The sequence below is a fragment of the Rhea americana genome, unplaced genomic scaffold (assembly GCF_003343005.1).
Source record: "Rhea americana isolate MKP2758 unplaced genomic scaffold, rheAme1 scaffold_110, whole genome shotgun sequence".
Classification (NCBI taxonomy): domain Eukaryota; kingdom Metazoa; phylum Chordata; class Aves; order Rheiformes; family Rheidae; genus Rhea; species Rhea americana.
In genome coordinates, this window is record NW_028185151.1 from 3,141,165 (window position 1) to 3,168,813 (window position 27,649).

Genomic DNA, 27,649 nt, shown 5'->3' on the forward strand with positions numbered 1-27,649 from the left:
CTGCAAAATCTTGCAAAGATGTATACAGAATAACTAAGTAGGTTTCGAAAGCTTTCTTGAAAATTTAGAAAGGACTATCAACTTCTACATCTGCAGAGGACATCTCTATCTCTTTTCATTTTACTGGCAAAAATATGACTTGAGACTGCTATATTAATATTAAAGAATCTTCAGAGAACTGTTTGAAAGTTTCCTGAAAACTAAAAAAGTAAGAGTGGCTTTGATATTCTTAAAATTTGAGACTTTAAGAAGAGCTTAAAGAGATTTTATACACATGCTGARTATGTGAGGAAACAACTGGCTTAAAAAGAGGCAAAGAAGATAAATAATTGACCTCAGAAGAAATCTGTGATATATTCTGCTTAAGCATTATAGAGTGTGTGCAGAGGTGCAATGAGTCAATTGTTAGAACAGGAAACTGGGGTTCAATTCTACTCTGTGCCCAAACTATCAATATGACCTTCACTCCTCGCTTAATCTTTTTGTAATTTCTTTTTTCTCAAACAAAATCAGTGATATGACCTTACATCACAGTGTGGCCTGTGGGGAGCATAAACGTTAGAAGACCAAGTGCCACCAAATCCGGGTTTGGATCCATAAAAAATGCCCAACATAGGATTGCACATTTTGAGTATGACCTGAAATATGCAAAAGTTTATTAAACAGGAAAACATTGTGCCTATATGGAACATGTTTGAACACCACCAGAGGATTTGTAAATAGAGCTTGTGCAATTTGGGAGTTAGTACTAGGCCAAAAAATGTCTGTCTTTCAGCTATGGTTTCTATTTCATTGATATAGCCAATGGTTAATCAAGGAAGGAAAGAGTATCTCTGTTAAGGAAAGGAGATGAGGTAAGATCAAGACAAATGTGCATAAATGTTGTTTTCAGTCATCATGTCTGAACTTCAAGTATACGTATGCAACTATGTCCTTCACCATCAGAGTTAGGGAGTCAAGCATAAAAGAACTGCTCAGCTAAGACTGATGCAAAATACCAGAAACCTTGTAGGATAACTTGCAGAGGTGCTTTAAGTGCCTGATCCCTGCGGTAGGTGTTCTGGCCAGGAGGAAACTTTGTAGCCCTTKCTGTTTCTGTGGCCCAGGAACATTGGGTGGCCTAGTATGTACATCTGCTGTTGCAGAGAACATGACAAGGTGTTATGGCTTGAAGATGACAGGAGTATGGCTTTGCAATAATTTTGTGCATGTCTATAGCAGGTGCTAAAGATATGTGATTTAGATTCCATGGAAGGAAATGAGGAAACTACCATTCCAAACAGGTCAAAATTTTCCCCTGTGTAGCTCACTTTCTGTTCCAGTCAGCAATATCAGAAGGGAGGGACAGCCTTGACATGGAGGAACAGGCCTTTTTCTTCAGAATAAAATCTTTGAATTATGTGTTAAAGTGAGACTTAACATTGTGAATTTGGACTGATTATGTCGTTAAAAAAGTGAAAAGGTTTTCCTGTGTTGTAAAACGTATCATTTGGATTTGAGGACTGCTCTGCTAAATCTGCTTAGAGTCTGTTTAGTCTTCCATGACCAAATAAGATGAAACACTATTTTGCCTCAGTGTCTAACATTTTAATGCAGACACTGGAACCGAGAGAGGCTATGACCTTCAGAAAGATTCAYGTTCCAAAAATGTAAGTGAATGGATGCTCCGTCTGTGAACAGGACAGCATTACAACTCAGAGGTGTTTCATTTCTGTGCTGGTGCTGATTACACATATCCCATGGGAGTGAATTAAAATTAATGGTCATTTTATAACATTCTGYGTTATGCACAAGAATGTATAGGTTTAATTTGTTTTCTAAAATTCAGCATCTTGCGTTATTGGAATAATTTCATGAATATATTTTACAATAGACATTATAYTTTATTTTGTGTACTTTACAAACATATAGGCTTATCACTAATGCATTCTCCCTGTTTTGGATTATATACTTAGATCTTAATGTAAGCAAGATGAAAAGATATTTTAGAAGTAGCTTATGTAGATAGATATAAAAAATAAATCATCTTCTATTTTAGATATCTTTGAATTCAAAGCAGATTTTTATCTTATCTGTCACTGAATAAGTTTAAAGGACTGTTAGCCTATTAGTAAATCTTTCAGATGAATCATTTTCAAGATTAAGATGTCATTTCTCTGAGTTGCTTGACAATTAAACTATGGATCATAATCTTTTTTTTTTTTTTTTTTCCCTCCCTTTCTGAGGCCAGAGTCCTTGGAAAACATCCTCCACAGCTATTATAGCTTTGATATGGATAAATACTTTCATTTTCAAGGAGGTAGGGAAAAAGCCAGTATTTACTTTTCATGATTCAGCAAAACACTGGAAAAAAATAGATACAACAGCAATGTAGGAAAATTTTATATACTAGCCTTGGTGACCTTGTGAGTGAAAAAATACTTTAAAATTTTGTCATTTTGTGGAAACCATTAATATGGAATGTTGTGACATATACTTAGAAAGAAAAAGGCATTCATTTAGGGTTTGGATTTACTCTGACAGCCGGAAAAATAAGTTAGTTAAAATTATTCTATGAAAAAGTTATAGCAATTAATCTTTTGGTAATTCTGCCAACTAATGCCAGAAAAATATCTTCTATAAAATCAAAATTCATGTAAAATCATCTCTTGTCCTCTAAATCAAAAAAAGTTGTATAATACCATACACCAGCAAAGACTAAGCAAAACAAACAAACAAACAAACAAACAAAAAAAACCACAATGTCCAGATAATAACACTAATATTGACAAGAAATGTATCTATTTTTAGTAATCTTGCACCTTTTGGTACCTTCTGTGCATATTTCCATGTCTATCATACAACATACATCATACTTCAAGTTAGACTTTATACAGAATGTGAAACCCAGCTATATTTTTAAAATAAAACAAATAACTTTTTTAATGCACCCATTTAAGTATTGTTTTTCATGCACTCATTTCTGCAACCACAAGTTGTAATCCCTGAAAGCTGAATTTGGAATACATAGTTTCTTCAGATAGATAGTAGCAAATAGGTAWGGAACTGTTCCTATTTTAATACTTCTTGCTCCAAACTGCCCAGTACTTCAGCACAGAACAATCTTACTGTTACTAGGCTGAGTCTGGGGTGTGCAGGACACAGGGAACATTTCAAATTTCAATTTATATGTYGCATGGATATCTCAGCTCCTGGTAGGGAATAGTTCTATGAATCATTACAGAAAACTGCTCCATTTCTGGACCTGAACAATGTAACCAGGTAACTATTTCTTGGCATTCATCACTGGGATAAAATAGAGACCACTCCAAATCTGTTTGGTCTATTGAGATATTATTTTATCTCATCTCATCTGCAAAGATCTGAGGAGCTGTGCTGGAAGGATAAATTGTAGGTTAATAGTTAATCTCATGCCTCTAATGATAGGYAAAATTGGATTAGGTGGCTCTGGGCCTGATTTCCAGGTCACAGAAGCAAATGTCCTTAAATCAGTCTTTAGAATATTCATTGTGCTGTTAGGGAACCATTCTGGGTTGGTTTGTTAAGAATGTGATAGAGTGAAAATTAGCAGTTTTCCTGGAACCCTGGAAGTCTGCAGGGTTTACATACAGGTGTAAGATAGACTATTTAACAGTCTCACTTGCTGATAATTTACTTGTGGATAAAAGTCAGATGACTACAACAATTTCTAAAAACTGTTCACAGTCTTGTTCTGCTCACAGACATCAATTTGGAGGAAGGATGTAGAGAATGGATACAATTACTGATGTGTTTTTTGTTTTTCACTACATAATTTTCAAGGAATCCTAAATGTTCATGCTTTTCCTTCTTTTCCGTGTATGGATGAGAGGCCATAAAAATWTCTACATAGAAAGAAAAGAAAACAAGATACTTCAGACTCTTTACCTGTACATAAATTATATGCAGAGACCTTTCCTTCATGAAATTTGAATTGGCAGGTACTTCCCACTTTCCAAAACCTGTCCAAGATATAGTCCCGAATACGACAGATTAAGATGTGACTAGCTGATGGTAGCTGGTTCAGGAATGACTGAGAATAATGGAGGGCACGGTGACTTTTCCTGCTTGTTGAAAGGTTTTGCTACTTGGAATGGATCTCGATATTATCAAAACATTTCTCATCTTTGCCCAGAATGCTTAACACTCCTTTGAAATAAAGTTCTCTTCTCAGATGTCAGCATCTGGCATCAGCTGCCTTTGAAACAATCTTTTTAAGGTAGTGTAAAGACTTCCCAGCTCTCGAGAATTGCAAAACGCATTTTGCATGACAGACATACTGTGAAAATGCTGCTGTACTATCTATAAAGACCAACTGCCCTCATTGCGACAGCATATCCTCTGTGTCCCAGCTTCCCATAGAGGTCACGCCTGTTTCCAGTCTATTAAGACATATTCTTTTGGTCCTAGCTCCAATGTCACGTTAGGCTGGAAGAAAAGAAATCAGCAAATCATCTTACTAATTCTTCCTAGACACACGCATTTGGGAAATAGCGGTAGTTCCACCAGAGTTTCTTTCCAGAGTTTTTTTACACTGATATGCTTACCAGAAGTGAAGACAGAGGTATTTCTAACCTACTATTTATTGTAGCGACTTTCAATATTTATTATAACTACTATTATTTTATAGGTGGGAGCAGATTTGTTTTTCCAAAATAGAAAAAGTCTGGTTTTTCTTCTAATCCATTATGAAAGTTTCAGGAATTTAGATTTGAGTTCCCAAAACCAAATTAATAACAAAGGGAATGCATACAGTGTTCTTGCTTCAGCAGGTTTCATGCTATTTAAAGATAAATGGCAACCAYTTTCCTCCAACCTTCATTTTGACATTTTAAAAGATAAGATGTACCTCTCAGCTTATATCAGCTCACAAATACGTCTGAATATCCCTTGGCATCTCTTTCAGAAATGTCAGATTTCTGAGATGAACAGGAAGGTAAAATTCTTCTTACTGTTTCAGAGCACCAATTTGTTTCCAAAGAAGAGAAGGTATTACTACAGATCAATAAAAAAAGAGAAAAAGATCAGGTATGGAACTGAACAAATAATGGACTTTTGAGTGTGATGATAATTTAGTGTTTTGTGTTCAGAATTCAGTTAAACTCTCATCWCATCTACATACTGAGGAATTGGAAATAAAACATTTGATTTTTGAACGATCTTAGCATTTTTTAAAAGAWAATACAAAAGGCATGCCAAACTGAAGAGTCACTTCAAAATGTCCAACTGCCAGAACATTAAAAGGTGAAGTCTGCTGCCTTTTGAAAAAGGAGCAGCTTGCTGTCCCTTTGCCGTGCTTGGCCATTGGTTTAACACGTGCAGTAAATGACACTTTTCTTGTTCAGCATCATCAACTCTACTACCTGCAGTTTTGATTTTATAGAAGTAATTAATTCTGTGTAGATTATTGTTAACCCTGCTGATCTTCTGAGTTCTCAAGAAATTACTACACAAAGTGATATAGCTGTAAGTAAAATGATCTATAAAATTTCCCAATAAAACCTGCTATCTTTTAAACCTTGTCTTTAGGACTTTCCCTACATTTCTTCCTGCAGTCATTTCAGGTGTGAATTAYTGTGGAGAGTTCCACAATACCGTCTCAGTCATGAGGGCTATTTCAGCAGGACTAACAACACAGAGGAGCTTTGAACTACTAACTGCTAATCCCTCTGTGACTGTTCAATAATCAGAATCATGCAAAAGCTCTTTGAAATATATATACACACAGGAAACAACCACACAGTGATAGAAAGTTAAATAAGTATAATGGCCTTTAAAGGCAAATTCAGAATAAAGTTAAGGCATTTTTTACACTTCTTCACAAAATACACGTAACAAATTTTTGTCTTCTTAATTTGAAGGAGGTTGTAGTGCAACATTTTCTGGTGCCATATTTTTCAATAGTGAAATGAGATGGCAGTATAAGAAATTATCAACTAGCGCTCTASTAGACTATGAAATTCAAACATGTAAAGAAGAATGGAATTTGACTCCAGATCACTGAAGTCCAACTTTTCAAGTGATTTAGGACCCATCTCATATGGATTTTCAWTGGTATGTGGGCTCCTAAATCATACAGGGACATCTGCTGATTTCATCTTTGCTTTACATGACATCAAAGGCCTGAATTCTACCTACTGAGAGGGAGTTAATTTATTTTATTGCTGACTATATTTTAAAACACAGTGTAAGAGGGTTTGACTGAAAATGGCTTCACCTTCCCCTCTTGGCATTCTCAGATTGTTTCAAGACACCAGTACAAATAGGTAAAACTCCTCTGTTTCAGACATAGTTGATCTAATCCTGAAGTAAGTTCATACCTTGGTCTAGCCCACAACTAATAGCTACTTTTATTATTTCTTCAACGAGATSTAAAGGTCTGTTCCCAGAAATAGAGGTGCTAAGTATTAGTTTCTCAGATCTCTTTTTTTCTTTTTGGTTATTTGACAAGATTTTTATTCCCCTTCTCTCTGCAGGGGTGACCTGTCTGGGGCAAGAAACACTTTTCTCRGTGATATACCCCTATTCTCCTTTCATAATCTTCTGAAGATCTTAAGATATTTTTTTTTAAACTCAGTCATACTTGCAGTAAATTTAATTTTTTGACTGACTGTCAAAAATAGTYATACTGTCTGACTCCATACTCAGCTTTTCTGGACAAACCATCTTTTACTGCTATTACTGGAATTTTTCCTTCTTGATCAAAAAGGCCCCTTTGGGGAGGAAGCCCAGACTGCCCTTGTYTGGGCTCCAAACACACAACGGTCCAAATCCAGCATTCAAGTTTACGTGACAAGAAGCTAACTACATATGCCAGCTTGTTACATGACACATCCCCATTCTCTCATATTCATCAGAATATCTTTAAATGGATGTCTGTAGCTCTCCTCAGAAGAAAACTCAACCAGAGACATGGGTTCAAAAAATTGTAGCTAGATGGAAAATGTGAGTGATATTCTTTGAGTGAGATAAACTCCTCTGCTTCAACTGTTTAAATATTTCAGAAAGCGATTYATACTAGATGTACAATATATTACATAAGAACAGGGAAAATATAATATGAAACTTATTTAAAAAACATTGGAGCTTAGCTTCTGAATTTTCCATATTTCTTTTACAGAGAGACTAGCACTTCACAGCAGGTTTTGAAAAATTGTTCTATGTGGAAAAAAACCCTCCAATACATTTTATATTTCTCCTTTTTATTATGAAAATCATTTGCATAAAAATAGTAGATTTTTTTCTTAAAAGTTCATTTTCTCTTGCTACTCCTTCTCATTTAAAATCATCATAATCCCCACAATAGGTTGATGTGGAAATGGTTGTAATATCACAAAGGAAGAATTATGACTCCAAGTAGGATATAAGCAGCAGATTCTTCTGAATTCTTAAAGCAAAAAGATACTGTTTCCAYATAGGTGACTTTATAAATAAAGAGCAACATAGAAACAAAAATAGAAATAAAATAATGTTTAAAATAGATTTGTGTTCAACTTTTTGATCTCATCTTACAATTTAGCCGGTTGCTCGTAATGAACAGTAGGTATCTTACATGAAGAACATCTTTGAAGTCAGCAACTGTACTTTAAAAATATGGCATTTACATGATAAAAATTAAGGCATCAAGAGCATGAGAAGAGTCAACGTGTCAGATGGTAGATCCGGGTAATGCATTATGTTGTCTTCGTTAGTGGTCACTGGTTGATGCTGAGAGAAAAGTACAAGTTTAAGCATGAAATAGTTACTCTCAGTCTTTCCAGAATAATTGTCCAGGATTTAGGGATATGTAATAAAGTGAATTGCTGAGCCAGAAATTATGTCTTTGTATTTAAAAATTCTGAAAGGACTCTTTTTTTTCCAAGTATTTGCCCAGTCATTATTGTAATCCAGCCATAAATCATCAGTAAATTCATATTCTGTTCATACAGGTTTTTCTAAATTAATATTAGTTAAACAATTATTTTCTTCAGAGAAACTTTCCTTTATCTTTTCTACCCAGCCCAAGGTAGTGTAATGTATCTTCTGAAATAGATATTACCATAATCCCCCAATGTACATCACACCTTAGAATGCAACATTAATAACTTCTATTTTTTTACCTCATAGTATTATTATTTATTATTATTATTATTTATTTACTCATACTATATTCATTTTCTTTGAACTAGATAATGAAATGGCTTGATAGCATGTAACTTTTATTCTGCAGGCTTCCTATTGAAATGGATATGATCAAAAGATTGGTGTACATAATTTCTTGGAGTATGAATCRAGAAGATTAATAYAATTTACTTCTTTAAAATATCACACACTCTCTATTGATCAAACCAATACAGATATAATAACAGCAAAGGAAATTAAAAGAGTACACAGCATCATATGTAATTATAACTGCCTTTTCTGATTCGGTTGTTCAGTCAATTTTCATGCACCATCCTCTCCATATTYTATAATCTCTATTTTATTTCTTTTGTCATGTAGAATTGGTTGTTGCATAATTTCAAAGCCTATTTTCCACATTTCATAAAGAATATTACATTTTTATAACTATCAGTCACTAATAAATCTGCAAATGTTCCCTCACAGACATTCCCAGTCAGTTTTATAAGCCTTTAGTCTGCACAAAGACWACCTTTTAACTTTGAGAAGTTTGCCAATATACTCGATACGTGTTAAGAGGTCTTACTATTTGCACTTTAATTACCTAAGCTGTGAGTACAACAACACTTCAGTACCCTAAGATGATTCTAGAAGTCTGTGAATTCTGATATCAGCTGTGAAACTCCTTTATTCCCTTTCATTTATTATAATTTATTCCAATTGTATTTGTTCATTCACACATAGAGGGATATAATACGATACAGAAGAGAAGGAATGGCTGAATGTCAGCCATCTAGAGAGAAGACATTACAGCTCTGAAGAAATTAAGTCTCCCTTAAAACTGGCATGTTTTAGCTCATCGGCTTGCATACACTCCTTTGAACCATACCAAACACACCTAYACTAGGTGCCTGCTGCTTATCTGATGAGCGCTAAATTGCACGTATCTACCTACTTCCAGAACTTATTTGAGGCAATGGTGAAAGGGGAGCTTTCAAAGAGCATCCACATTTGGCTATGTAAGATGTCTTTGCCTATTTCCTTCTCTCTGTCAGTATTAGGCAAGAGCCTTTGCATTGGAGTCTAGTTGGAGGCCTGTGSCTAGTGGCATCCCCCAGGGCTCAGTACTGGGTCCCATCCTRTTCAGCTTCTTCACCAATGACCTGGATGAGGGGACAGAGTGCCTCCTCAGCAAGTTTGCTGATGATACCAAGCTGGGAGGAGTGGCTGACACACCAGAGGGCTGTGCTGCCATTCGGAGAGACCTGGACAGGCTGGAGAGCTGGGCGGAGAGGAACCTCCTGAGGTTCAACAAGGGCAAGTGCAGAGTCCTGGACCTAGGGAGGAATAACCCTAGGCAGCAGTACAAGCTGGGGGCTGACCTTGTGGAGAGCAGCTCTGCAGAGAAGAACCTGGGAGTGCTGGTGGATGACAAGTTGACCATGAGCCAGCAATGTGCCCTTGTGGCCAAGAAGGCCAATGGTCTCCTGGGGTGCATTAGGAAGCATGTTGCCAGCAGGTTTAGGGAGGCGATCCTGCCCCTCTCCTCAGCCCTGGGGAGGCCTCATCTCAAGTGCTGTGTTCAGTTCTGGGCTCCCCAGGACAAGAGAGACCTGGATCTACTGGAGAGAGTCCAGCGTAGGGCATGATCAGAGGGCTGGAGCACCGGCCCTGCGAGGAACGGCTGYGAGAGCTGGGCCTCTTCAGCCTGGGGAAGAGAAGCCTGAGGGGGGATCTTATCAATGTGTACAAGCACCTGAAGGGAGGGTGTCAAGGGGACGGGGACAAACTCTTTTCAGCTGTCCCATGTGACAGGACCAGAGGCAATGGGCAGAAATTGAAGCACAGGACGTTCCGCCTGAGCGTGAGGGGGAATTTCTTCCCTGTGAAAGTGASGGAGCMCTGGCAYAGGTTGCCSAKAGAGGTKGWGGAGTCTCCTTCTCTGGAGCTCTTCAAGGCCTGCCTGGMTGCAACCCTTTCTACCATGCTGTAGGTGACCCTGCTGGAGCAGTGGGGTTGGACTAGATGATCTCCAGAGGTCCCTTCCAACCTTACTGATTCTATGATTCTGTGATTCTGTGATTCATTACCATGTGTGGCCAATAGGAAAAATGAGGTATATTAAAGGATCTAACCGTGTTCTTTATCTCCTGATATCCTGAAGGAGGATATCAGTATTTCAGACCCTCCACATGTTAAATCCACTGTAATAATTTGCTTAAAAAACTAAACTATTAGATAAGTCTAAGTTGACTCAGTGTTGTGATAGCATTTGGAAGAGAGCAAAAGATTTTGCCCAGCTGGACCCTTCTTGCTCTTGTTCAAGATGTTCTGCACTCCGACATTCATCATCCAGTGTGTTTGTCTTGTGCCCACTACTGGCTCTGTAGCTCTCAGCCCTGATAAGAAGGTGTTGGCTTTCTGTGCAGGTGCATAGGTAGGGTTCTCAGGGTCTCCCTTCTCTTTGCTCTGCTCAGCATTTTGTCCCCACATCAATGTATAAGGGAGACAAAAGGCATAATACTAGTGAAAAGTTTACAACTCCATGTGCCTTTGGAACTGGCTACATACTTAGGATGAGGCAAAAGCCTTTTAGGCAGAAATCATCAGATTACTTCATATTGCCACTATTATTTCATTGCAATTATTAACTATTATAGAAATTCTGCCTTTTCATCTACACCTGTATAAACCAAGGGAACAGAAACCAGAGTAGAGAAAGGAAGAGTCATGCATGAGATCTGCTGGACATAGGCCTGGGCATAGGTAGTATCTTTTTTGGTTGATTGTCACATATCCATTGCACAATTCTTCACTGGAGGGTTCTAAACCCGCATCCTCTTTCCCTACAGTAAACTCCTTATTGTAGGCTGGGACTCCTGCCTGCTTGATCACAACAGTGRTGAACTAATAAGGTCACCAGGTTAAAGCCCAAGGCTCAAGCCCAAGCTTAACATACAGTGTCGATTTATACAGTCATTCTTTCTATTTTCTTCTCCTTTAATTAGTATTTAAATATTCCAAGTGAAGTGGAATAGGTCAAACAGGAGCCATTTATGACCTGAATCCAGAATACTCTATTTATTGGAGTGTTCTTCTGGGAAGTGGAACAGACAAGTCAAAAAAAATCTACCTGTTCTCTCATTTGGAGCAGACTGCATTGAGATTTCTGACATCCCAACTGAATTGCCCTAGCAACAATATTATTATTTAAAAAGAAACCTTTTTTCCCCCAGCAGCATGACTATCGCTGTTTTTAAACACCCAGCCTCGAAAAGATATTTCAGATTAAATATTTCTCCTGACTTTTTTTTTTTTTTTTTTTTGAATCTGGTGGCAGGGTGAAGGCTATAATATATAAAATAACTATGAAATAACATAAATCTAGAAAATTACTATTTTACATTCAAATGAATCTTCATGGTCTAGTTTATTTTTGCTTTTTATTTTTTCTTGGGAAGTGGGAGGTATAGCCACTGAACTGCAAAATCAAGTGCCCATCCTTAAATGTGGATTCCTATGTTTATTATGCCTTAAGGAAAGTTTAGCTTACGAATACTAAGGGTATYTTGTCTAAGCTGCCAACATTGCAAGCTCACCCTGAACTCTGAAAGTTACACTGTGTTTTCCTCAGTGTTGTCACCAATCATCAAGGTATATTTATATTTGCGAGACCTTATGGGTATATATTGTATCTTCAGTGACAACTCTGAAGCCAGAGAAATTGTAAGAATCTCACGCAGTTTTAACTATTTGGAATTTAGCAAATCTGTCTGTTGATGTAAAGATATTTGTGATCTGATGGGGTAGTTCTGTGTGCATGAGAAATYGTGATGTAGAGTCAGAGGTATATATCCCTGAAGTAATCTTTTTATAGAAATATATATATATAACTGAAACTTTTTAACTTCCCAACCTCATTGAAAATCAATAGCAATCACAATCCAAAGTGCCAGGAGGTTCTAACAGACATTTGGTGGTGGATTAAAATTGAATGGCTGAAAATGTTAGAGCCTTCAGCTGCACCTTCCACCCCTCTCATGGATGTTGCCTCCCTCAAAGCAGGGACACATGATCTGCTCATGACTCTAGTCTCAATCCACTGCAGTGTTCGTCTAAGTRTACTAAAGTAAACTGACTTGGATTTTGGCTGGCCATAAGACAATACTCTGAAATCTGTCTTGTGAGAGGAAATATGTGTAATATGGATGGGAAGGATGGCTGGAGAAGTTCAGGAATTTGATTTTAACCTGTTGCTGAATGTAAAAATAAAACCTGCAAAAAAAAAATAAAAAAAAGATATGCTTCATTAGGCAATTTCAAAGCAGCAAAGCCTCCTGCCTCTCTAATTGACTTGCTAGATACCAGAAACCACATTGACCACCCGAGCAAGTGTGCTGCTCAACTTTGGCACTTTGCCGAAAAAGGGAGAACTGCTGCTTGTTGGGCTAATGGAGAGCATGGATCATGTGTAGTYCCCTTCTTTCTCTACTTTGTTAGCTGTGTAAATAGCATTAAGTAAGGAGGTRAGTGCTGGTAGGAGATGGACAGCAAAGCAGATAAAACCTAGGCATGGCAAAGTAGACCAGGCAGAGTCAAGCATGAGGCTTACACCACGGTACTGCAACAACCGCGTTGTTGATGGAGGCRCAACCATTCTGGGGTCATTGCTTCTTTCTTTTTTAGAATGATGAAACTATGATGGTATTGCTCCATGATCCACCCTTCATGGGACCATGTAGCATCAAAAAATGTCCCCTCTCAGGAGCTTTAAATAAACTCCTCCTGTAAATAAACTCCTGACTCTTATTAGTAGCTATATATATATCTATATCTATGCACATGCAGACAGTTTTAATTGCTTTTGTTACAACTGTGCAAATATCTGCCATTAATATGTCATTGRAGAGATGATACTAATCACATTTTTCAAGATGAGACAGTACCTTTCTATTCTCTCTCATACATCTTAAAACCTAGCTGATATCCCCAAGGAAAAAAAGTGCATAATGTGTCATTTATGGCCTGTTACATGCACAAATTACTTCCCTTTGTATGCATGGCAGTAGAATAACAAAATGCTATTGATTTGGATTTTGACTTCAGGAAGCTGATCTTTATTGCTAGTTGTCACTTGGCAGATTTTTCCTCCTGCTGTGAAATGTTTGATTCAAAATTTATGTTTGGAGAAATAGAAGCAGTGAGTTTTTTTTTTTTTTTAAAAAAAAAAGTGTATAAATTGCATCTTAGTAGATAGACATTACTTACTTACAAGCAGAATAAACATTCCATAAATAAAACTAAATTTCAAATAAGTAACAAAAATGTGTAATACGCCAATCTTGTTCTGCCTATTTTGCTATTCAGAAAAGCAGCTTTCCAGGTCTTGAAACAAGACATTGATCAGTCAGGATGCTTGTGCAGAAGTAAGCTAAAAAGGTGAAAATAAGGGAAATGCACACTAATACAATGTATAACATTATAAATGAAAAAAATATAGAATAATCAAGGTGTTGAAATTGAAAACCTTACAGTTTCATTGGTATAGTATAATTAGGAATCAGGGAACCTCTRATACCAACACTATCTTTCCCACCTCTACAGATACATATGAGACATATAAAGGACATTTCAGAATCATTTGAGAGAATTGTTATCACTTTCTGTAGAATAAGGAACAAAATCAAGCRTCTTTAGTATGAGAATTGGAAGACTAACAAGTCTTCCAATTCCAACAATTCCATCTTCTTTGGGTTTTTTTAGGTATAAATGTTTGTACTTACAGGTAGTACCATGGATCTCATTCTTTCTCTATGTGYGTTCATTTCCTTAAGAACATCGAAGTAGTGATTCTCAAATAGAGGTTATATATATCACRTGAAGTCAAGCATCTGAAAGTCTTCAACAGTCTTGTACATGAGTTCTAGTCATATTTATCATTTGCTATGTGAAAAATGGAACTAAATCTATTTATCTTTGTGTAGTGCAGCTCTGTCACTTTTCTAACCTCCATCATTGTAAAGAAATTATCAGCTTTGTAGATTGTATCAGCTATGACAGAACACAGGTGAACTCAGGGTAAGAAGCAAATCAGTTTGAGCAAATYAGATATTACTTGTTTCCTTGAAAGTTCAAATTTTTATGTGGTCAAGGGTCTTTGAACTCRCTGGCATTCATTAGTGAGAGTTGGTATCAAAAGGACTCGACTAGACTAGGAACACATGTAACATACCTTCAATTTTTTTTAATAGTAAGTTAGAAGTAAATATCGTAAACTAAGCTGGTATCTTCTGCTGTTGTTGGTTGTGGAGTGACGAATATTTTTACTGCTTTGGTATTTTCTGGAAAACGAATACCAACTATGATTGTTTAGACTATCACTCTCTTTTATGGAGAAGAATARTATGATAACTTTTCAAATGTTTTCAGGTTTCACTTACTATAGTTTTGGTTTTGTGCGGAATTAACTGTTCTTAATACTCCAGGAGGAAATAGATTAAGTTACTGGTGTTAACTGTCCAATAAACTGTTAAGGTGTGGCAACTTCTTGCTTAAYTAACATACATACCCATCTTACTATCATCATCCTAGTAACAAAACCATATTTTCTAGAGTTAAGTCTGCCTTGGCACTGTAACTCTTGTTTATTAGGAAATTATTTCATTATGTGAAAAATRTAATAAACAAAGGTATTTAAAAATCAGCTACAAGCTTCTTCACATTTTATAATATATACTGGACAGATATATCATTTGTATTTCTGTTAGATGAAATGGGGTATAAACATTCTCCTTGCCATCGATATGTCCTTGACGGCAGAATTCTAGCCAGACCTCAAGTGGTGTAAATGCGTTAGGTCTATTAAAGCCAGTAGAAGTATACTTAATCACATCACCTGAGAATCTGGCCTAGAGCCCATAACAAGGCAGTCCTTTAGAGAGTACTGATATTTTATGCTTTCATCAATCACTCTTCTAGGTTTGTAGCTATTCACGGCAAGATAAAAAAATGTCAGATAATAATCGAAAAGGCCAGTCATGGCCATTTCACCATGTTTACTCCTAAATTAACTTTATTAAATRTGTCCCTACTTCAGAAAAAAACCTCCTTTTTCTGGAAAACACAAGAGCCTGTCTTTAATATTACCAAATTTTCATCCACATTAAGCATTTTGAGTACACAAGGGTTTCAAAAAAACATTCATATTCTTGATTTCTAGGCTCCAACGTTCTATTTTCTCTACTTTGATTATTTGTYTAGGACGTATGTCTACAACAACGACAATAGTGGATGGTAAGAACGGATCTGTTCCTGCGACATCCATGAAAGTGGGCAAGAAATCAGTTACAGAAGACCTTGTGACAACATTCAGCTCACCGGCCGCATGGCTTCTTGTTGTTGCTCTGATTGTTACTTGGTCAGCAGTAGCTATTGTGATGTTTGACTTGGTGGATTACAAAGCCTTTGCAGGTAAAACTCAGCATATTCTGTTTCTTGTATATTAAAATTTAAAAATTTATTAAAGAGTGYATATTGTGTAAATATGCATGTACTTCACTGTCTTGGAACCCACCCAGTGTCTCTACTGAGTTTATCAACAGAGAAGATATTTTGAGAAATGACAGAACATATTAATTTATATTTCRATTTACAATTAAATTTACAATTTAGATCTCTGTTTTGTAGTCCATCCTAGAAAATGTTTATGTTCACAATAATATAATATACATATGAGTATGCATGGTCAAATTTCAGTTTCTATATTAAATTATTTCAAAACTAATAAAATTAATTACTAATTCGCACACATTTTCTTAATTATATTATAAAATCTTTCATAGYGGTCTTGTACTTCTGACACCTGCTTACACATCTGCATTACAACAAATATGTAAAAGATCATTTATAAAGATGCTGATGTTAAATTCATTTTCAGAAAACGTAAGCATAGAAGATCGGATCCTTAATATTAACTTCATACCCAAATCTTGAGTGGTGCCATAATTCAGCCCAGTCTAGGATAGGGCACACTGACCAAACAAGATCAGGCTTTAGGGTGCCTATTGATTGCTGAGAGCAAAGATGCAGACGAAGGCACGTGTGTGTGTTGCAAGCGCTGTGTGGCTGAGGAATGGAAAGAAAGGTGTCRCGTATAGAAATGGTCTCATTCTTACCTGATTTTTATGCCTTGTATTTAGTAATGATGTATAATACAAAATAAACTGCCTATCATTTTTAAGGGGGCTTAGTGTTCAGTAAGCGACTGCAGAAGCAAAACTTTTGTGAGGTAAATAGGCTGGTGTAAAACATGTAAGTGAGTAGAAAAGAAATGATTAGGACCCTTTTCTTTCTTAAATAACTAAGAACTCCAGCTCTAAAGTTATCACATCTGTCACAATAATTAACTAGGAATTGAAATTCAGACTTCAGCCTTTTAATTCAAAACAAATTGAGTTAATGTTTCACAGTTAATTTCCTGGACTTTATTAGTTTACTGATAAATCTATAGATTTTTGTCCTGTTATATACCAACATTAACCCCAAGATTTACGGAAAAAGCTTTTGAACCATAGCTAGAGCTTGAAATAAACCTCCCAGTCCTGGATCAATGGGTGGTGTAGGAGCTTGAAAACATATGAGAAACTTCTTTTAAGTTTTTTGCTTCTCATCCGTCTTTGTTTTCAGAAGGAAGTCAGTTGAGTCCCAAGAAAACAGAATAGTTCMTTTTGAGTGATTCTCTCAAAGCAGGCACCATATTTTAGTTTGGATGCTACCCACTTAATGCTACAAAGTAGCTGTAWATCAAGAGAAACCATCATACTCTACTTTTAGTTTTCCTTATAAATTCTCAATCGATCTATCAATCAGTCAAATTCTTAGTAGTTTTTCAGTGAAAGGTCAGGAGCCAGGGCACTCAGACAAAACTCTTACCCTGAACTAAGCAATTCTTGGCCTACCTGTCAGCTTGTGCATGCTCACTATACTACTTAAGGTAATATTAAGCAGTTAGAATCCCTATCTGTATTGGAGACTGAAGGAATCATTCTAAGCAGATGGAAATCTGACGTTTGTGTTGCATTGGTTAAATGAGCTTAAATCCCAAAGGCATTAATGGAAACTGACATTTTCAGACCAGGCTGTAGAAATAAAATGATTCAATTTGCAGGATAAATTCATATTTTGTGGAAAACTCTGAGATATGATACTTCAGCATTTTGGGTTCATGAGTTCATTTCTTTTTCTTCACATGGATATTTCTGTTCCTAAATGATTAATTAAGCCAGTATTTAAATCAGATCTCAGCAGTGAAATGTTAAAAGAAAGAATTGTTGTGCTCCTTCAGCCCTGGATTTATTAGACTGCTTTCTATATTTACATAAATATAACAATAGCTACCTAGCTTTTATCATGGCCCCTGGGTTTCAGCTTCTGAGTTCCTATCCAGTCTGATTTTTCCAGGTGAAACTCATATTGATTTATACAAATTCTATGAAAGTAGCTAAATATTTCAGAAAGGACCATTGTCTGGGTTTATTGATACTACGTTTTTTTTTACTCTCTCATGGTTTGGCCCTTTGTCTGGAACTAAATGTGGAACTAGTGCCATGTTTTGGTATACAAAATAGACYTGGGAATATTAAATCTAAAACCCAGGAGTATTTTCTCTTGGGTTTGACACTGCTCCTTGGAGAATCAGACCTGCATTAAAAAAAAGGTAGTGGTTGTTTTCAGGACTGTAAATTTCATTTCGCAAGCATGATAAAAATTAATTTAATAGTTTTTAAATGTAAATGGGGGATGTGAAAGAAATTATATTCAGTTATGTATTCATATATATATATATATATATATATCTCACTGTATATTCAGTGCATTTTTTCATTAGTTAACACTTGCTTTTCACAAGTCAGTGCATCCAGTTTCTTTCCCATTTCCCATACCTGAAATTCCATGCAGTTCAACTTTAGGAATTGTGCATAGCACGTGAGTGATGGAGGCTGAGAGAACTTGTTTAGTCTAGAGAAGATGAAATGAAGGGGTTACCTAAGAGCAGCCTACAGTTACCCCTCCTTGGGGGGCCTTCATATAGACAACTGATGACAAACAGTTAACAAGATAAKTTCCGTACTATAAGGTAATATAACAAAGAGTAGTGGCCACAAAGCACAACCAAGGAATTTCAGCTTGAACACCGGGCAAAAAAGTCTTTACAAGGAAGGTGGTTTAGTGCTGGAAGAGATTTTTCAGAGACACTGCAGATTCTCCATTTTTCAAGACTTGACTAGTTGGCCATGGCCAGTGGGATCTGGTGTTAGTCCCTCAYCGAAAGACTGCACTAGATGAACTACAGACATGCTTGCTGATCCACAGCTGATTGCATGATTTCCTGAAAATGTCTGTTAGAAATCCCCTATCCAGAGATCTCAGTAAATTAAGAGGGAGATTCTCATATATGCGAAGTGAACCTGTGGAGCTCTGTAGTGAAGATTCCTCTCCCTGGTTAATACAGTTAATCCTTCTGACTTAAGTGCAGATGTTTTCCAATGATTTACAGTGGGATGATTTTAAAATGTACTGCCACCACTTACTGGGGGAGTGCTGGGTGAAGCCACGCACCTCCCTACTGAAGCTGGTCCTGACCTATTGAGCCCCATCATGAGGTTTCCACCTCTGCCTCTGTGCCAGAAATCACTGTCTCTGCAGCAGAGCTCCTTGCTCTGAACAGATATTGGAGCCTTTGCTGTTACAGGACTGACTTAGGTAGAAAATAGTGGTGAGCCATYCACAAGCTGTGAACTGTGTTACTGAGGAGTATACACAGAATTTGGCTCTCCTGACCCTGCTGCATTGCTGCTAGCATCTGGCACAGGTAAGAGCTGTAACCCTTAAATTATAAGAGTTTACCTAGATGCACCTTGAGATTACACACTGCTGTTCATGGAGCTCAGGAGAAATACAGTAGAATTGACCTTGTCAGAGTAGGATGTAGTTTAAACTTAACTCAAGCATTTTTTTTCTTATTTGATAAATTACTCTTAATTTTACTTGTGATATCTTAAATGAAAATACTTTCAACAGATACATAATATACCAGTATATTTTTAGCTGTTAAGTTTTTATTCACTTTACCAGTATAAACTCCATATTTGCTCTGTGATTGCGGAATGTCAACCCATAGATTTCTCTCCTTAATTAGCATCATTTCACGTCCTTTTAAAGGTAGATTATCAAGTTGGGATGTTTGAGAGTTTGCACAAGATGAGATTTATCCCAAATATAACTGTGTGGAAATGATGTGTTTGTTTTCGTCCTAAAAGATTTGTGGTAAATTACGTTTTGGAAGGCCCTTTCTCTATTCTAGCTGAAAAGGAGCCTCTAGAACAGAGATCTAATACTAACATTTAGCTTTTAGATAGCTGAATTTAGATGACATGAATCCAGTCTCCACCCACAGAAACATTTAAGATATGTTTTATGTAATTTTACATATCCAAGAAATGATTATTGTAAATTCAGTAGCATTTGGGAGATGGTGGTTATGATATAAAATATTTCAGGTGGACTCTGCATTGTGAGGTGCGTATGGAAAGTATACGCCTCTTTGGTACTATGTATAARTAAGTTGTTTCAGAGATGAGAACACAAATGGGATTTACTAGCCAACTTTGGCTGCGRAATGTGAGGGAATCATGAGCCAAGAAATAGGTCAGTGCTGAAAGCTTCTCTCTCCCCTATTCTATATAGCCAGAAGAAAGAAATTAAAATTTTCAGTGTTTCACATTAGYGTGTTATGTTCATTCCTTTGAGGAAAATAAATGAGAGCTTGTATTCCTATCATGTTATATTGTACAACTATAAACCTGACTGAAATATTTCTAATGTAGTATGAAGGTGACATGCATTACAAAATCCAGAGATAAAGCACTATGAATCTCATGCAGTGTGTAGCATATATGAATATGCAATAAGAAGTATATTGCATTGGAAGCTCCCTTATACATTCTAAGTATTTTCAGAAACGGAAAAGAGATTCATTTTTGTTTGATGTGCACTTTGCAACAGTTTGTTATTACTCCCATCCCTTCTGTTAAAAATACACCTTTTTAATTGGCTTCATAATTCATGAATGTATTTCACACATTTCTTGTACACATAACTGGATTATATATTTTAATTAGTACAAGTAACTAAATAATTTAAGAATATTTTAGTCCTAAAGATTGATTGCCCATGAATCTACATTTGCTAATGGGCTAATAAACTGTTCAGAATTCCCAGCCACCTCTGTGACCAATTACAGCTAATTAACACCACCCTAATTTCAGCTCCACTGTTCAATATTCAGAGTGAATTGATAGTGATTTAGCTAGTCACCTAAAAGCCAGACTAAAACAAATCTATTGAAACTTCACCTAATCTTTGAAACTCAAAACAGTGAAAAAATAGTCCAAGTAAATGAAAGTACACACACATAGGGAGCTGGTCACCTTCTTGTGACTGTTTCCATAACAGAAAAGAGAACAAGCTTTTCTTTGTGGATAATTTATTTTGCTCAAGCATAAATACTYGGATTGAAGCAGTTAGAGATCTGCAGCCAAGGTAGATCTCCATGAAGGAAATGCCTGTCACTAGCAGGAGTAGAAAGCAGTGGATGGAGGCATGGAGATGTTGGCTGCACAAGAAAAGGCAGGGATTGGAGTCATATATTCTTTTTTTGTTGTTGTCTTTTGTTTGTTTGTTTGTTTGTTTTAAGTTAATGGCAAAGCATCTGGCCAAACTGCTGTGAGCTTTCCCATGTCAGCTGCTGATTCTAACACAGTCTAAAGTCACCATTTCCTTACCTTAGTTTATGGTCACATCTATTACTGTCTTTTAGCCGCAGAAAGCTTTTGAATGACCCTAGGTAGCCAGAATGATATGTCTGTTCATATTTTCCAGTAGAGAAAAAACAATAACAATTAAGAACATAGTTTTTAAATTAAGATATATATTTTAGAGAAAAAAATAAATAAAATGATGAAAAGAACTCAGAAGAACTTGCACCATATAACTGGCATATGGACATTTATTTCCACACTCCCCTGCACAACAAAGCTGTAATGTGTAAAACCTGCAAGGTGCAGAATGTATTTTTCATCATTAAAATAGGGGAAAACCACCAAAACGCAATTATTCTACCTTTTTTTTTTTTTTTTTTTTTTTTTGTGTGTGTGTGTGTGTGTGTGTGTGTGTGATAAGATTTTTGCTCTGAGGCCAATTGCTGCAGTCATTCTTTTGGGCTCATATTCACTGGAAACTTTTAGTGCTGCAAAAAATAAGAGTGCAATTATATTTACCTTTGTATTTTATACCAGTATATCCAGTATTTTCAAATTTAGTAATACATTAGCACTTATTTAGGAAAAAGAATGTTTTTTTGGCTCACTTTAAACCACCAACAAGCTAAATGGAACAAATCATTTTGTCTCTTGGTATAAGAAAAGTGTTTTATTGCCTCACTAAATTGGAATAATTGGTAAAAGCTTTTCCATGCAATGCCCTAAACAAATCTCCCATAGAATACGGTAGAAAATGTTATGAATAGGAAGGGAATGAAAAAAGAGAATTATTCAAAACTTGATGCTATAGTATTTTGAAATACAATTTTTACTGTACTCATAGCATGAGTGCAGAACATAAACAATTCCAAGCTCTTAATTAAAAGATATGTGAATTATATAAGATTGTATAGATGTACCCCAAACCCAGAAAACATTTTTTTTTTTGCTGTCTTCCGTAAGTAAAAACAATCAAAGGGATTTAAATCAAATTACAGTTTAAAGAAGGGCTACCCAGATGACATGTTATTTCCCAGGCTTTCATTCTGCAGCAGATCTTACAACTGAGTTACAAACCCCTAGCAAATGAATTTATGCTGAAAACAATGACAGACCATGAAGTTCTGCAGTGCTACAAGTACTTCATTCATCCCAAATGGTCTAGCATATACAAGATGATAAATTGTAGTAAATGTAACTCCGTGAGGTCAAGAAGTTGAAAATGTGAAATTTCAGAAGCTGACTCAATAAATAGGGGAGGGTTTAAGAGAAATGAGTCTTGTATGCTTAGCTGTGCTTCATGGAATACAAAACACAAACTAAATTTCTGGCCATAATGGTATCTGTGAAATTTCCAATTTCAAACAAGCAAACAATAGTAATTCATTTCAGTAACAATAGCAACAATGTAATTCTTTGATTATTTGCTGGTGAAGAAAACCAGATAGTTCAGCTAGAATCAATTATACATAATATGTCCCTTTCAGTAATAGAATATATTTGTAACTTTTGTGAAAATACCYGTGTCTTATTTAACTGTATTTTCTGCATTTCTCTGATTCAGACTGTGTTATCTCACACCCACAGTGTATTGTTTTTCTTTTTAACGAACTCAATTTCTGCTTCATAACGGCAGCCCCTCGGAGATGAAATAACTCCTCACTTCACTCCGTAATTACTTCCTTTAGTCAAGTGGCAGCTCAGAATGTTCATTATCGCTAATGGTGTTTCTTCCTTTTTTTTTTTTTTTTTTTTTTTTTTTTTTTTTGGGGGGGGGCGCCTTTCTTGGGTCCATCCTGTTGTCATCCACTGTAGCTCCCTTTCCCAACACTGTGGTGGTCCCTGTTTGCCGCCTGGTGAAGACATTCTGCCTGCAGCGTCCTGCCCACGCGCGTGTGGTTCTGCCTACCTGAGCTAACGGAGCACGAGCAGCAGCACAGTGCCGCTAAGCAATGGCACAGCGTGTTTGCCAACCCCCAAATCTAGCTGACTAAATCTGCAAAGTTAATTATATTAGCGTCCTCTTAATTTTTGCATGCTGGCTGAAACAGATATGTCAGCTAGGAGACTGCCTCAATCTGCAGATCCCCAGGAATCAGTGATAAACCGAGAGATACTCATTTTACCCTCATAAAAGCCTTTTTTAAAAACACTGTCATGCAGTTATTTAATAGCATTGCCTTTTTTAATACAAAATTAAGATCAATATCCTTAGTCAGAGAATGGAAAACTTAGAATGAACAAAAAATAAGGCTTGAAATTATTTTAGATAAATTGTCTGGCTGTTTCAAAACACACCACCTAATTAGAGTCAATCCATCAAATCAGAAGAAGCCTTTCCGCTGATATCAAGTCAAACCCTGTGAGTCATATAAATTTAAAATATCCCCATGCTAAACACACATTCATGTCTGCATGTATATGGCTATATCAAGAGTATCTGCAATTACCTGATACCTTGTGACACTGTGAATTTCCTTTTAAGTTTTGGCAAGTAGATTCTACTTCTAATATAACTATTTTGTTTTCATTTCAAGTGAAATGCCTTTGTCCACTTTCAGTTGAGATTTCCTCTGAGGACCTGACCTCAATATAATTATCTAAGGCTGATGTTATAAAGAGCCAGAAAAGATTTATACCATAGACTGTAGTCTTCATATTTACATTTTAAGTACCTATAAAATGGAAATTACTAGGAAATRTTGAGTCTGAGCTTTCTTTGACATTGGCTTTATAATGGTAAAATTCCATGATATATGGAGTTTATCCTGATGATAAGTGCTGCAAGTATGAAGAAATATCTAATCTATGAAATACGAATATGAGTCCTAGAGACACCTACAGTGAATGAACTGAGGTATCAATGATGGAAGACTTTAAGTGTATATTTAACAACRTATGTGAAAAGGTTTTATGTGTTGGATACTAGTCTTCAGAAAACCACAGAGTAGAAGGAAATTATGACCAATAATCTCTAACATTAAAMAAGTAAGCTTTCAAGTTAAAATATTTTACTAAAACTAGGATATGTTTCATGATCACTTAAACTAGTGTTAAACTTTTACATTTTATCAAACATGACAGAAATTTTGTCTTCATCAGCTGCACCTTGTCAGTATCAGTGAATTGGATTATATCTCATAGATCAATCTTTACACCAGATAATTACCATCATTTGTAATTTAATTGCATTCAATTCACTAGAGTCAAAATATGTAATTGATGAAAATCCCACAATCATTAAGTAATTCATTGCAATTCATTAAAAAAAAAAAACTTTAAAATGAGCTAGACTATGAGTGTATATTCAACTATTTGACAAGTAAAGAGSATTGATAGCAGGCCACATTCCTGGTAGGGTTATTAATACTGGAATAATGACTGAAGTGATTTGCACAGATAAATCAATTAGCCACTTTTTGTTGTGTGCTTCACAGGAATAAATGACACAAACCATGAAACCTAACCAAGTATGCTCAAGGTGCTATAACAAATTATATAATGAGTTTAATCAATTCCTATTTTGGAAAGTCACTGTTACAGAACTTTAATTAATTATATTTTAAAATATTTAATAACCACCATACCAAAGATAGCATCCATGTCACATACCTTAGTGATCTAAAAATAAGGTGTAATGCCCATACTAATTTTTTAGGCTTCATTTATAGTCAATGGCAAGRCATGGACATCTTCAGAAAGTAATTTATCTCACTCTAAAAAAGATCTCAGAGGAAGATGAGAGATTTTCTTTCTGAAGCGGAAACCAACTCCTGAGGGAGTCTCAAAATCACCAGGAGCTCAACACCTGGCCTTCAAGTACACGTAGCTAGATGAGATGAGTTGGACGTAAGCTGTGATTAAATGAAGTGACATACTGTCAACAAAAAGGTTTCGATATTAATTGCATGTTTCATTCCCAATCTTAATTTACTGAGTATCTGCTTTCTTCCCTTCCCTTCCTTCCTCCATCCATAGTCAACTTTTGGTATTTTACTACTACATTGCCTAAGAGGRACAACTGGCTCAGTCTCTGTTTGCCAGTTCAGTAAAAGATACAACTTCACAGCACATACCTACCTGGCTCCATGAAGGCCCTATACAGTTTAAATTCAAGATTCTGCCCCAGCAGCTCCCACCACTTCCTCTTACAGTAGCAAATCTGAATCATGAGCTTACCTCTTCAGACTTTGCCAACAAAACACTTACMTTTAGGACACCAAATTTGTATGTTTTGGCCCTACCTGAGAAAACCCTATGTAAGACACAGACTAAAGGAAAATCCATACTATAGAACTGTAGGTCTGAAATATAGTACGCATCTACATTTAACCAAAAAAGTAATGCTTCTCCTTTTTAAAAGTGCTGAGTACTCAGATGCTCCAATTAAAATCCCTTTGACATAAATGTGCTTGGCATAGTGTGTGTGGGGGGGTACTTTTAGAGAGGAAAGGAGAAAAGAATCATCTGAAAACCATCTGCTTAACGTTTGATGTAAATGTAAATGATATAAATAGTTGTATAGTGAGCAAGGGAAGTATATTGTCAGCTGAGTTTTAAAATAATTTGTATTCTATGGCCTGCCAAGAGATGAAAACCCGGAAGAAGATATGCAGGGCACAGTTAATCCAGTTTGAATGTAATTGATTTCAAGAGTATTCTAATAAAACATCAGCATACTATACCCTTGCTGAACATCTGCAAATAAAAAATAAAAAACAATTTTACATAACATCAAAATGTCAAGATTAAATTTTGTTGTGAAAATATGGATTCTCTCAGTCATACTCCTTAAACAAAATCCACTGGAAATGGATGTCTGTCTTTGCATGTGTGTGTAGAAAATGGCTTTTTCTCTCTACTTGTTTTACCTTGAATTGCTTCCTCTCTTTTATTTCATGTATATTTTGTTCTACTAGGGAAAGAACAACCTGAGAAAGCTAAAAAGTTCTGGGGAAAGCTAAAAACATGGATCTGATCAGTAATTCTTTCCACTTCAGGAATATCTAGCATGGTGTTCTTATGCATTTTAGGATACATCATCACCCTTAGCACTACTTTCATAAATTGCAGAAGTTATAACAAACATTAAATAAAAGGTCTTTCCACAGGAATACTACCTGCCGGTGCCATCATACTGCAAGTGGATCTTGCACCTTTTGTACAAAATTCAATTTTGCGAATACCATTAAAGTGTCATCTACACAGTCCCAAACCAACATTTTACAAACTTTTTATGTTAAACAGGGTTTGCAACTTGGATCCGTTAGTAGAGGTGTGACTGGAGAATTTTGCCTCTAGTCACTCACAATTTCTAATCCATTTTCATAGTTTGCTATGAAGYTGTTATGATTTTAAGACCAGAATATGAGGCTGAGGGCTCTGATTCATCAGCAAAGGTGGCTTGCCTTGGGGYGGTTGCAATAACTTCTGCTCTTGATGTTTCTCTTCCCTAAGTAGTTCCCATACGTGCTTGGAGGAACAGTTCTGCTACCTGTGAAACAGTTCCTGAACATTATAGCCCAGGATATTAAAATAAGTTGATAAAAAATTTTGTTCAGTTTACAGTTGTAGTTCATAAACAGTGGCTGTAGAAGCCCTGAGCCATTCCTAAGCAGCCAGTGAGTAAAGGGTGAGTGGGTGACCAGAGTGGAAATCATGGCAGCTGTCCTAAGTTAAACTATCCCTTCTTGTGAATCAAAATCTCAATTATGCTAAGACCCCTCTGACCATGTAAATTCTATTAATTCACTTAGACTCTTTAGCATCTCTAGATTAGAATAAATTATAAATGACATATGGAGTTGACTTGCAGATTTATTTTTTAATTGCCTTAGTATAGGTATTTATTCTCCTGGTAAACTGTTGAGAAGGGCATCTGTGGCAATTTTGTTGAAAAATAAAATCCCTGGATTTCAGTGGATGAGGTCAATGCGTGTAGATATATTCCTTATGATAAACAAATTAAATGTTCCCTGGTATATTACTCAAAATGTTTTAGAATTTTTTAGTCTGGTGACAGAAGTAAACAAAATTATATTACCTATTACTTTGCAATATGATGTCATGCTATTACAGCACATAATACATTTATTTGATGTGAATGATTGTTCAGTAACATATAATATAATCTCCAAAAATATTAACCAAAATATTTCTTCAATCTAGATTATTAAAAAGTAGATGCAAAATAACAAAAAAACAACCTGGTCTTTCATATTTGAGAAAAATTATTTAAAAATAAAAGGAATTATTTAGAAAGATCTTCTTTATGTTTCAAATAAAGTCACCTTCCTTGTAGACACTTTTTCTAGCAGTTTTGGAGAATAACTGTTCATATTGTTGCCTCAATGAAGTTGCTTCAAGCCTGCACTATGCTTGTATTGGTAACCCACAAGTTCATGTGAGACTACTGCTGGTTACTGCTAAGATTTACCTTGTGAGTCAGAATGCTGCAGCTAGAAATAGTTGTAATTTAACTGAAATTATAACATTTAATTTCTTATTCAGATACGTGCATACAAAAAGATGGTGGTAAACAGAGCTATAGTTCTCATTCTACTATGAGATTCAGTGCTATATTTCTGTTGAAATCAACAGAAGAAGGACTAGGCCAATGATTCATATCTGAATCACTGAACCAACGAATCATATCTGTGATTTGTCTCTGATTGTCTATATTTGTGTGAAACCTTCACACAGGTAGGGGAAGC

General features: G+C 36.0%; 1 protein-coding gene across 4 annotated transcripts in view; it reads left to right on the plus strand.

The window, feature by feature from the left end:
* The window catches only part of TRDN (triadin), a 90,435-nt gene that overhangs the window by 21,775 nt on the left and 41,011 nt on the right, over window positions 1-27,649 (plus strand). For 3 of the 4 annotated variants that reach the window (XM_085314365.1, XM_085314356.1, XM_085314350.1), the window contains exon 2: window positions 15,379-15,588. In XM_085314365.1, coding sequence (XP_085170491.1) covers window positions 15,384-15,588 — 205 coding nt within the window. In that variant the 5' untranslated portion in view covers window positions 15,379-15,383. Of the gene's footprint in view, window positions 1-5,018; window positions 5,047-15,378; window positions 15,589-27,649 lie in introns of those variants that run through there. The other variant, XM_085314376.1, reaches the window with a different exon arrangement.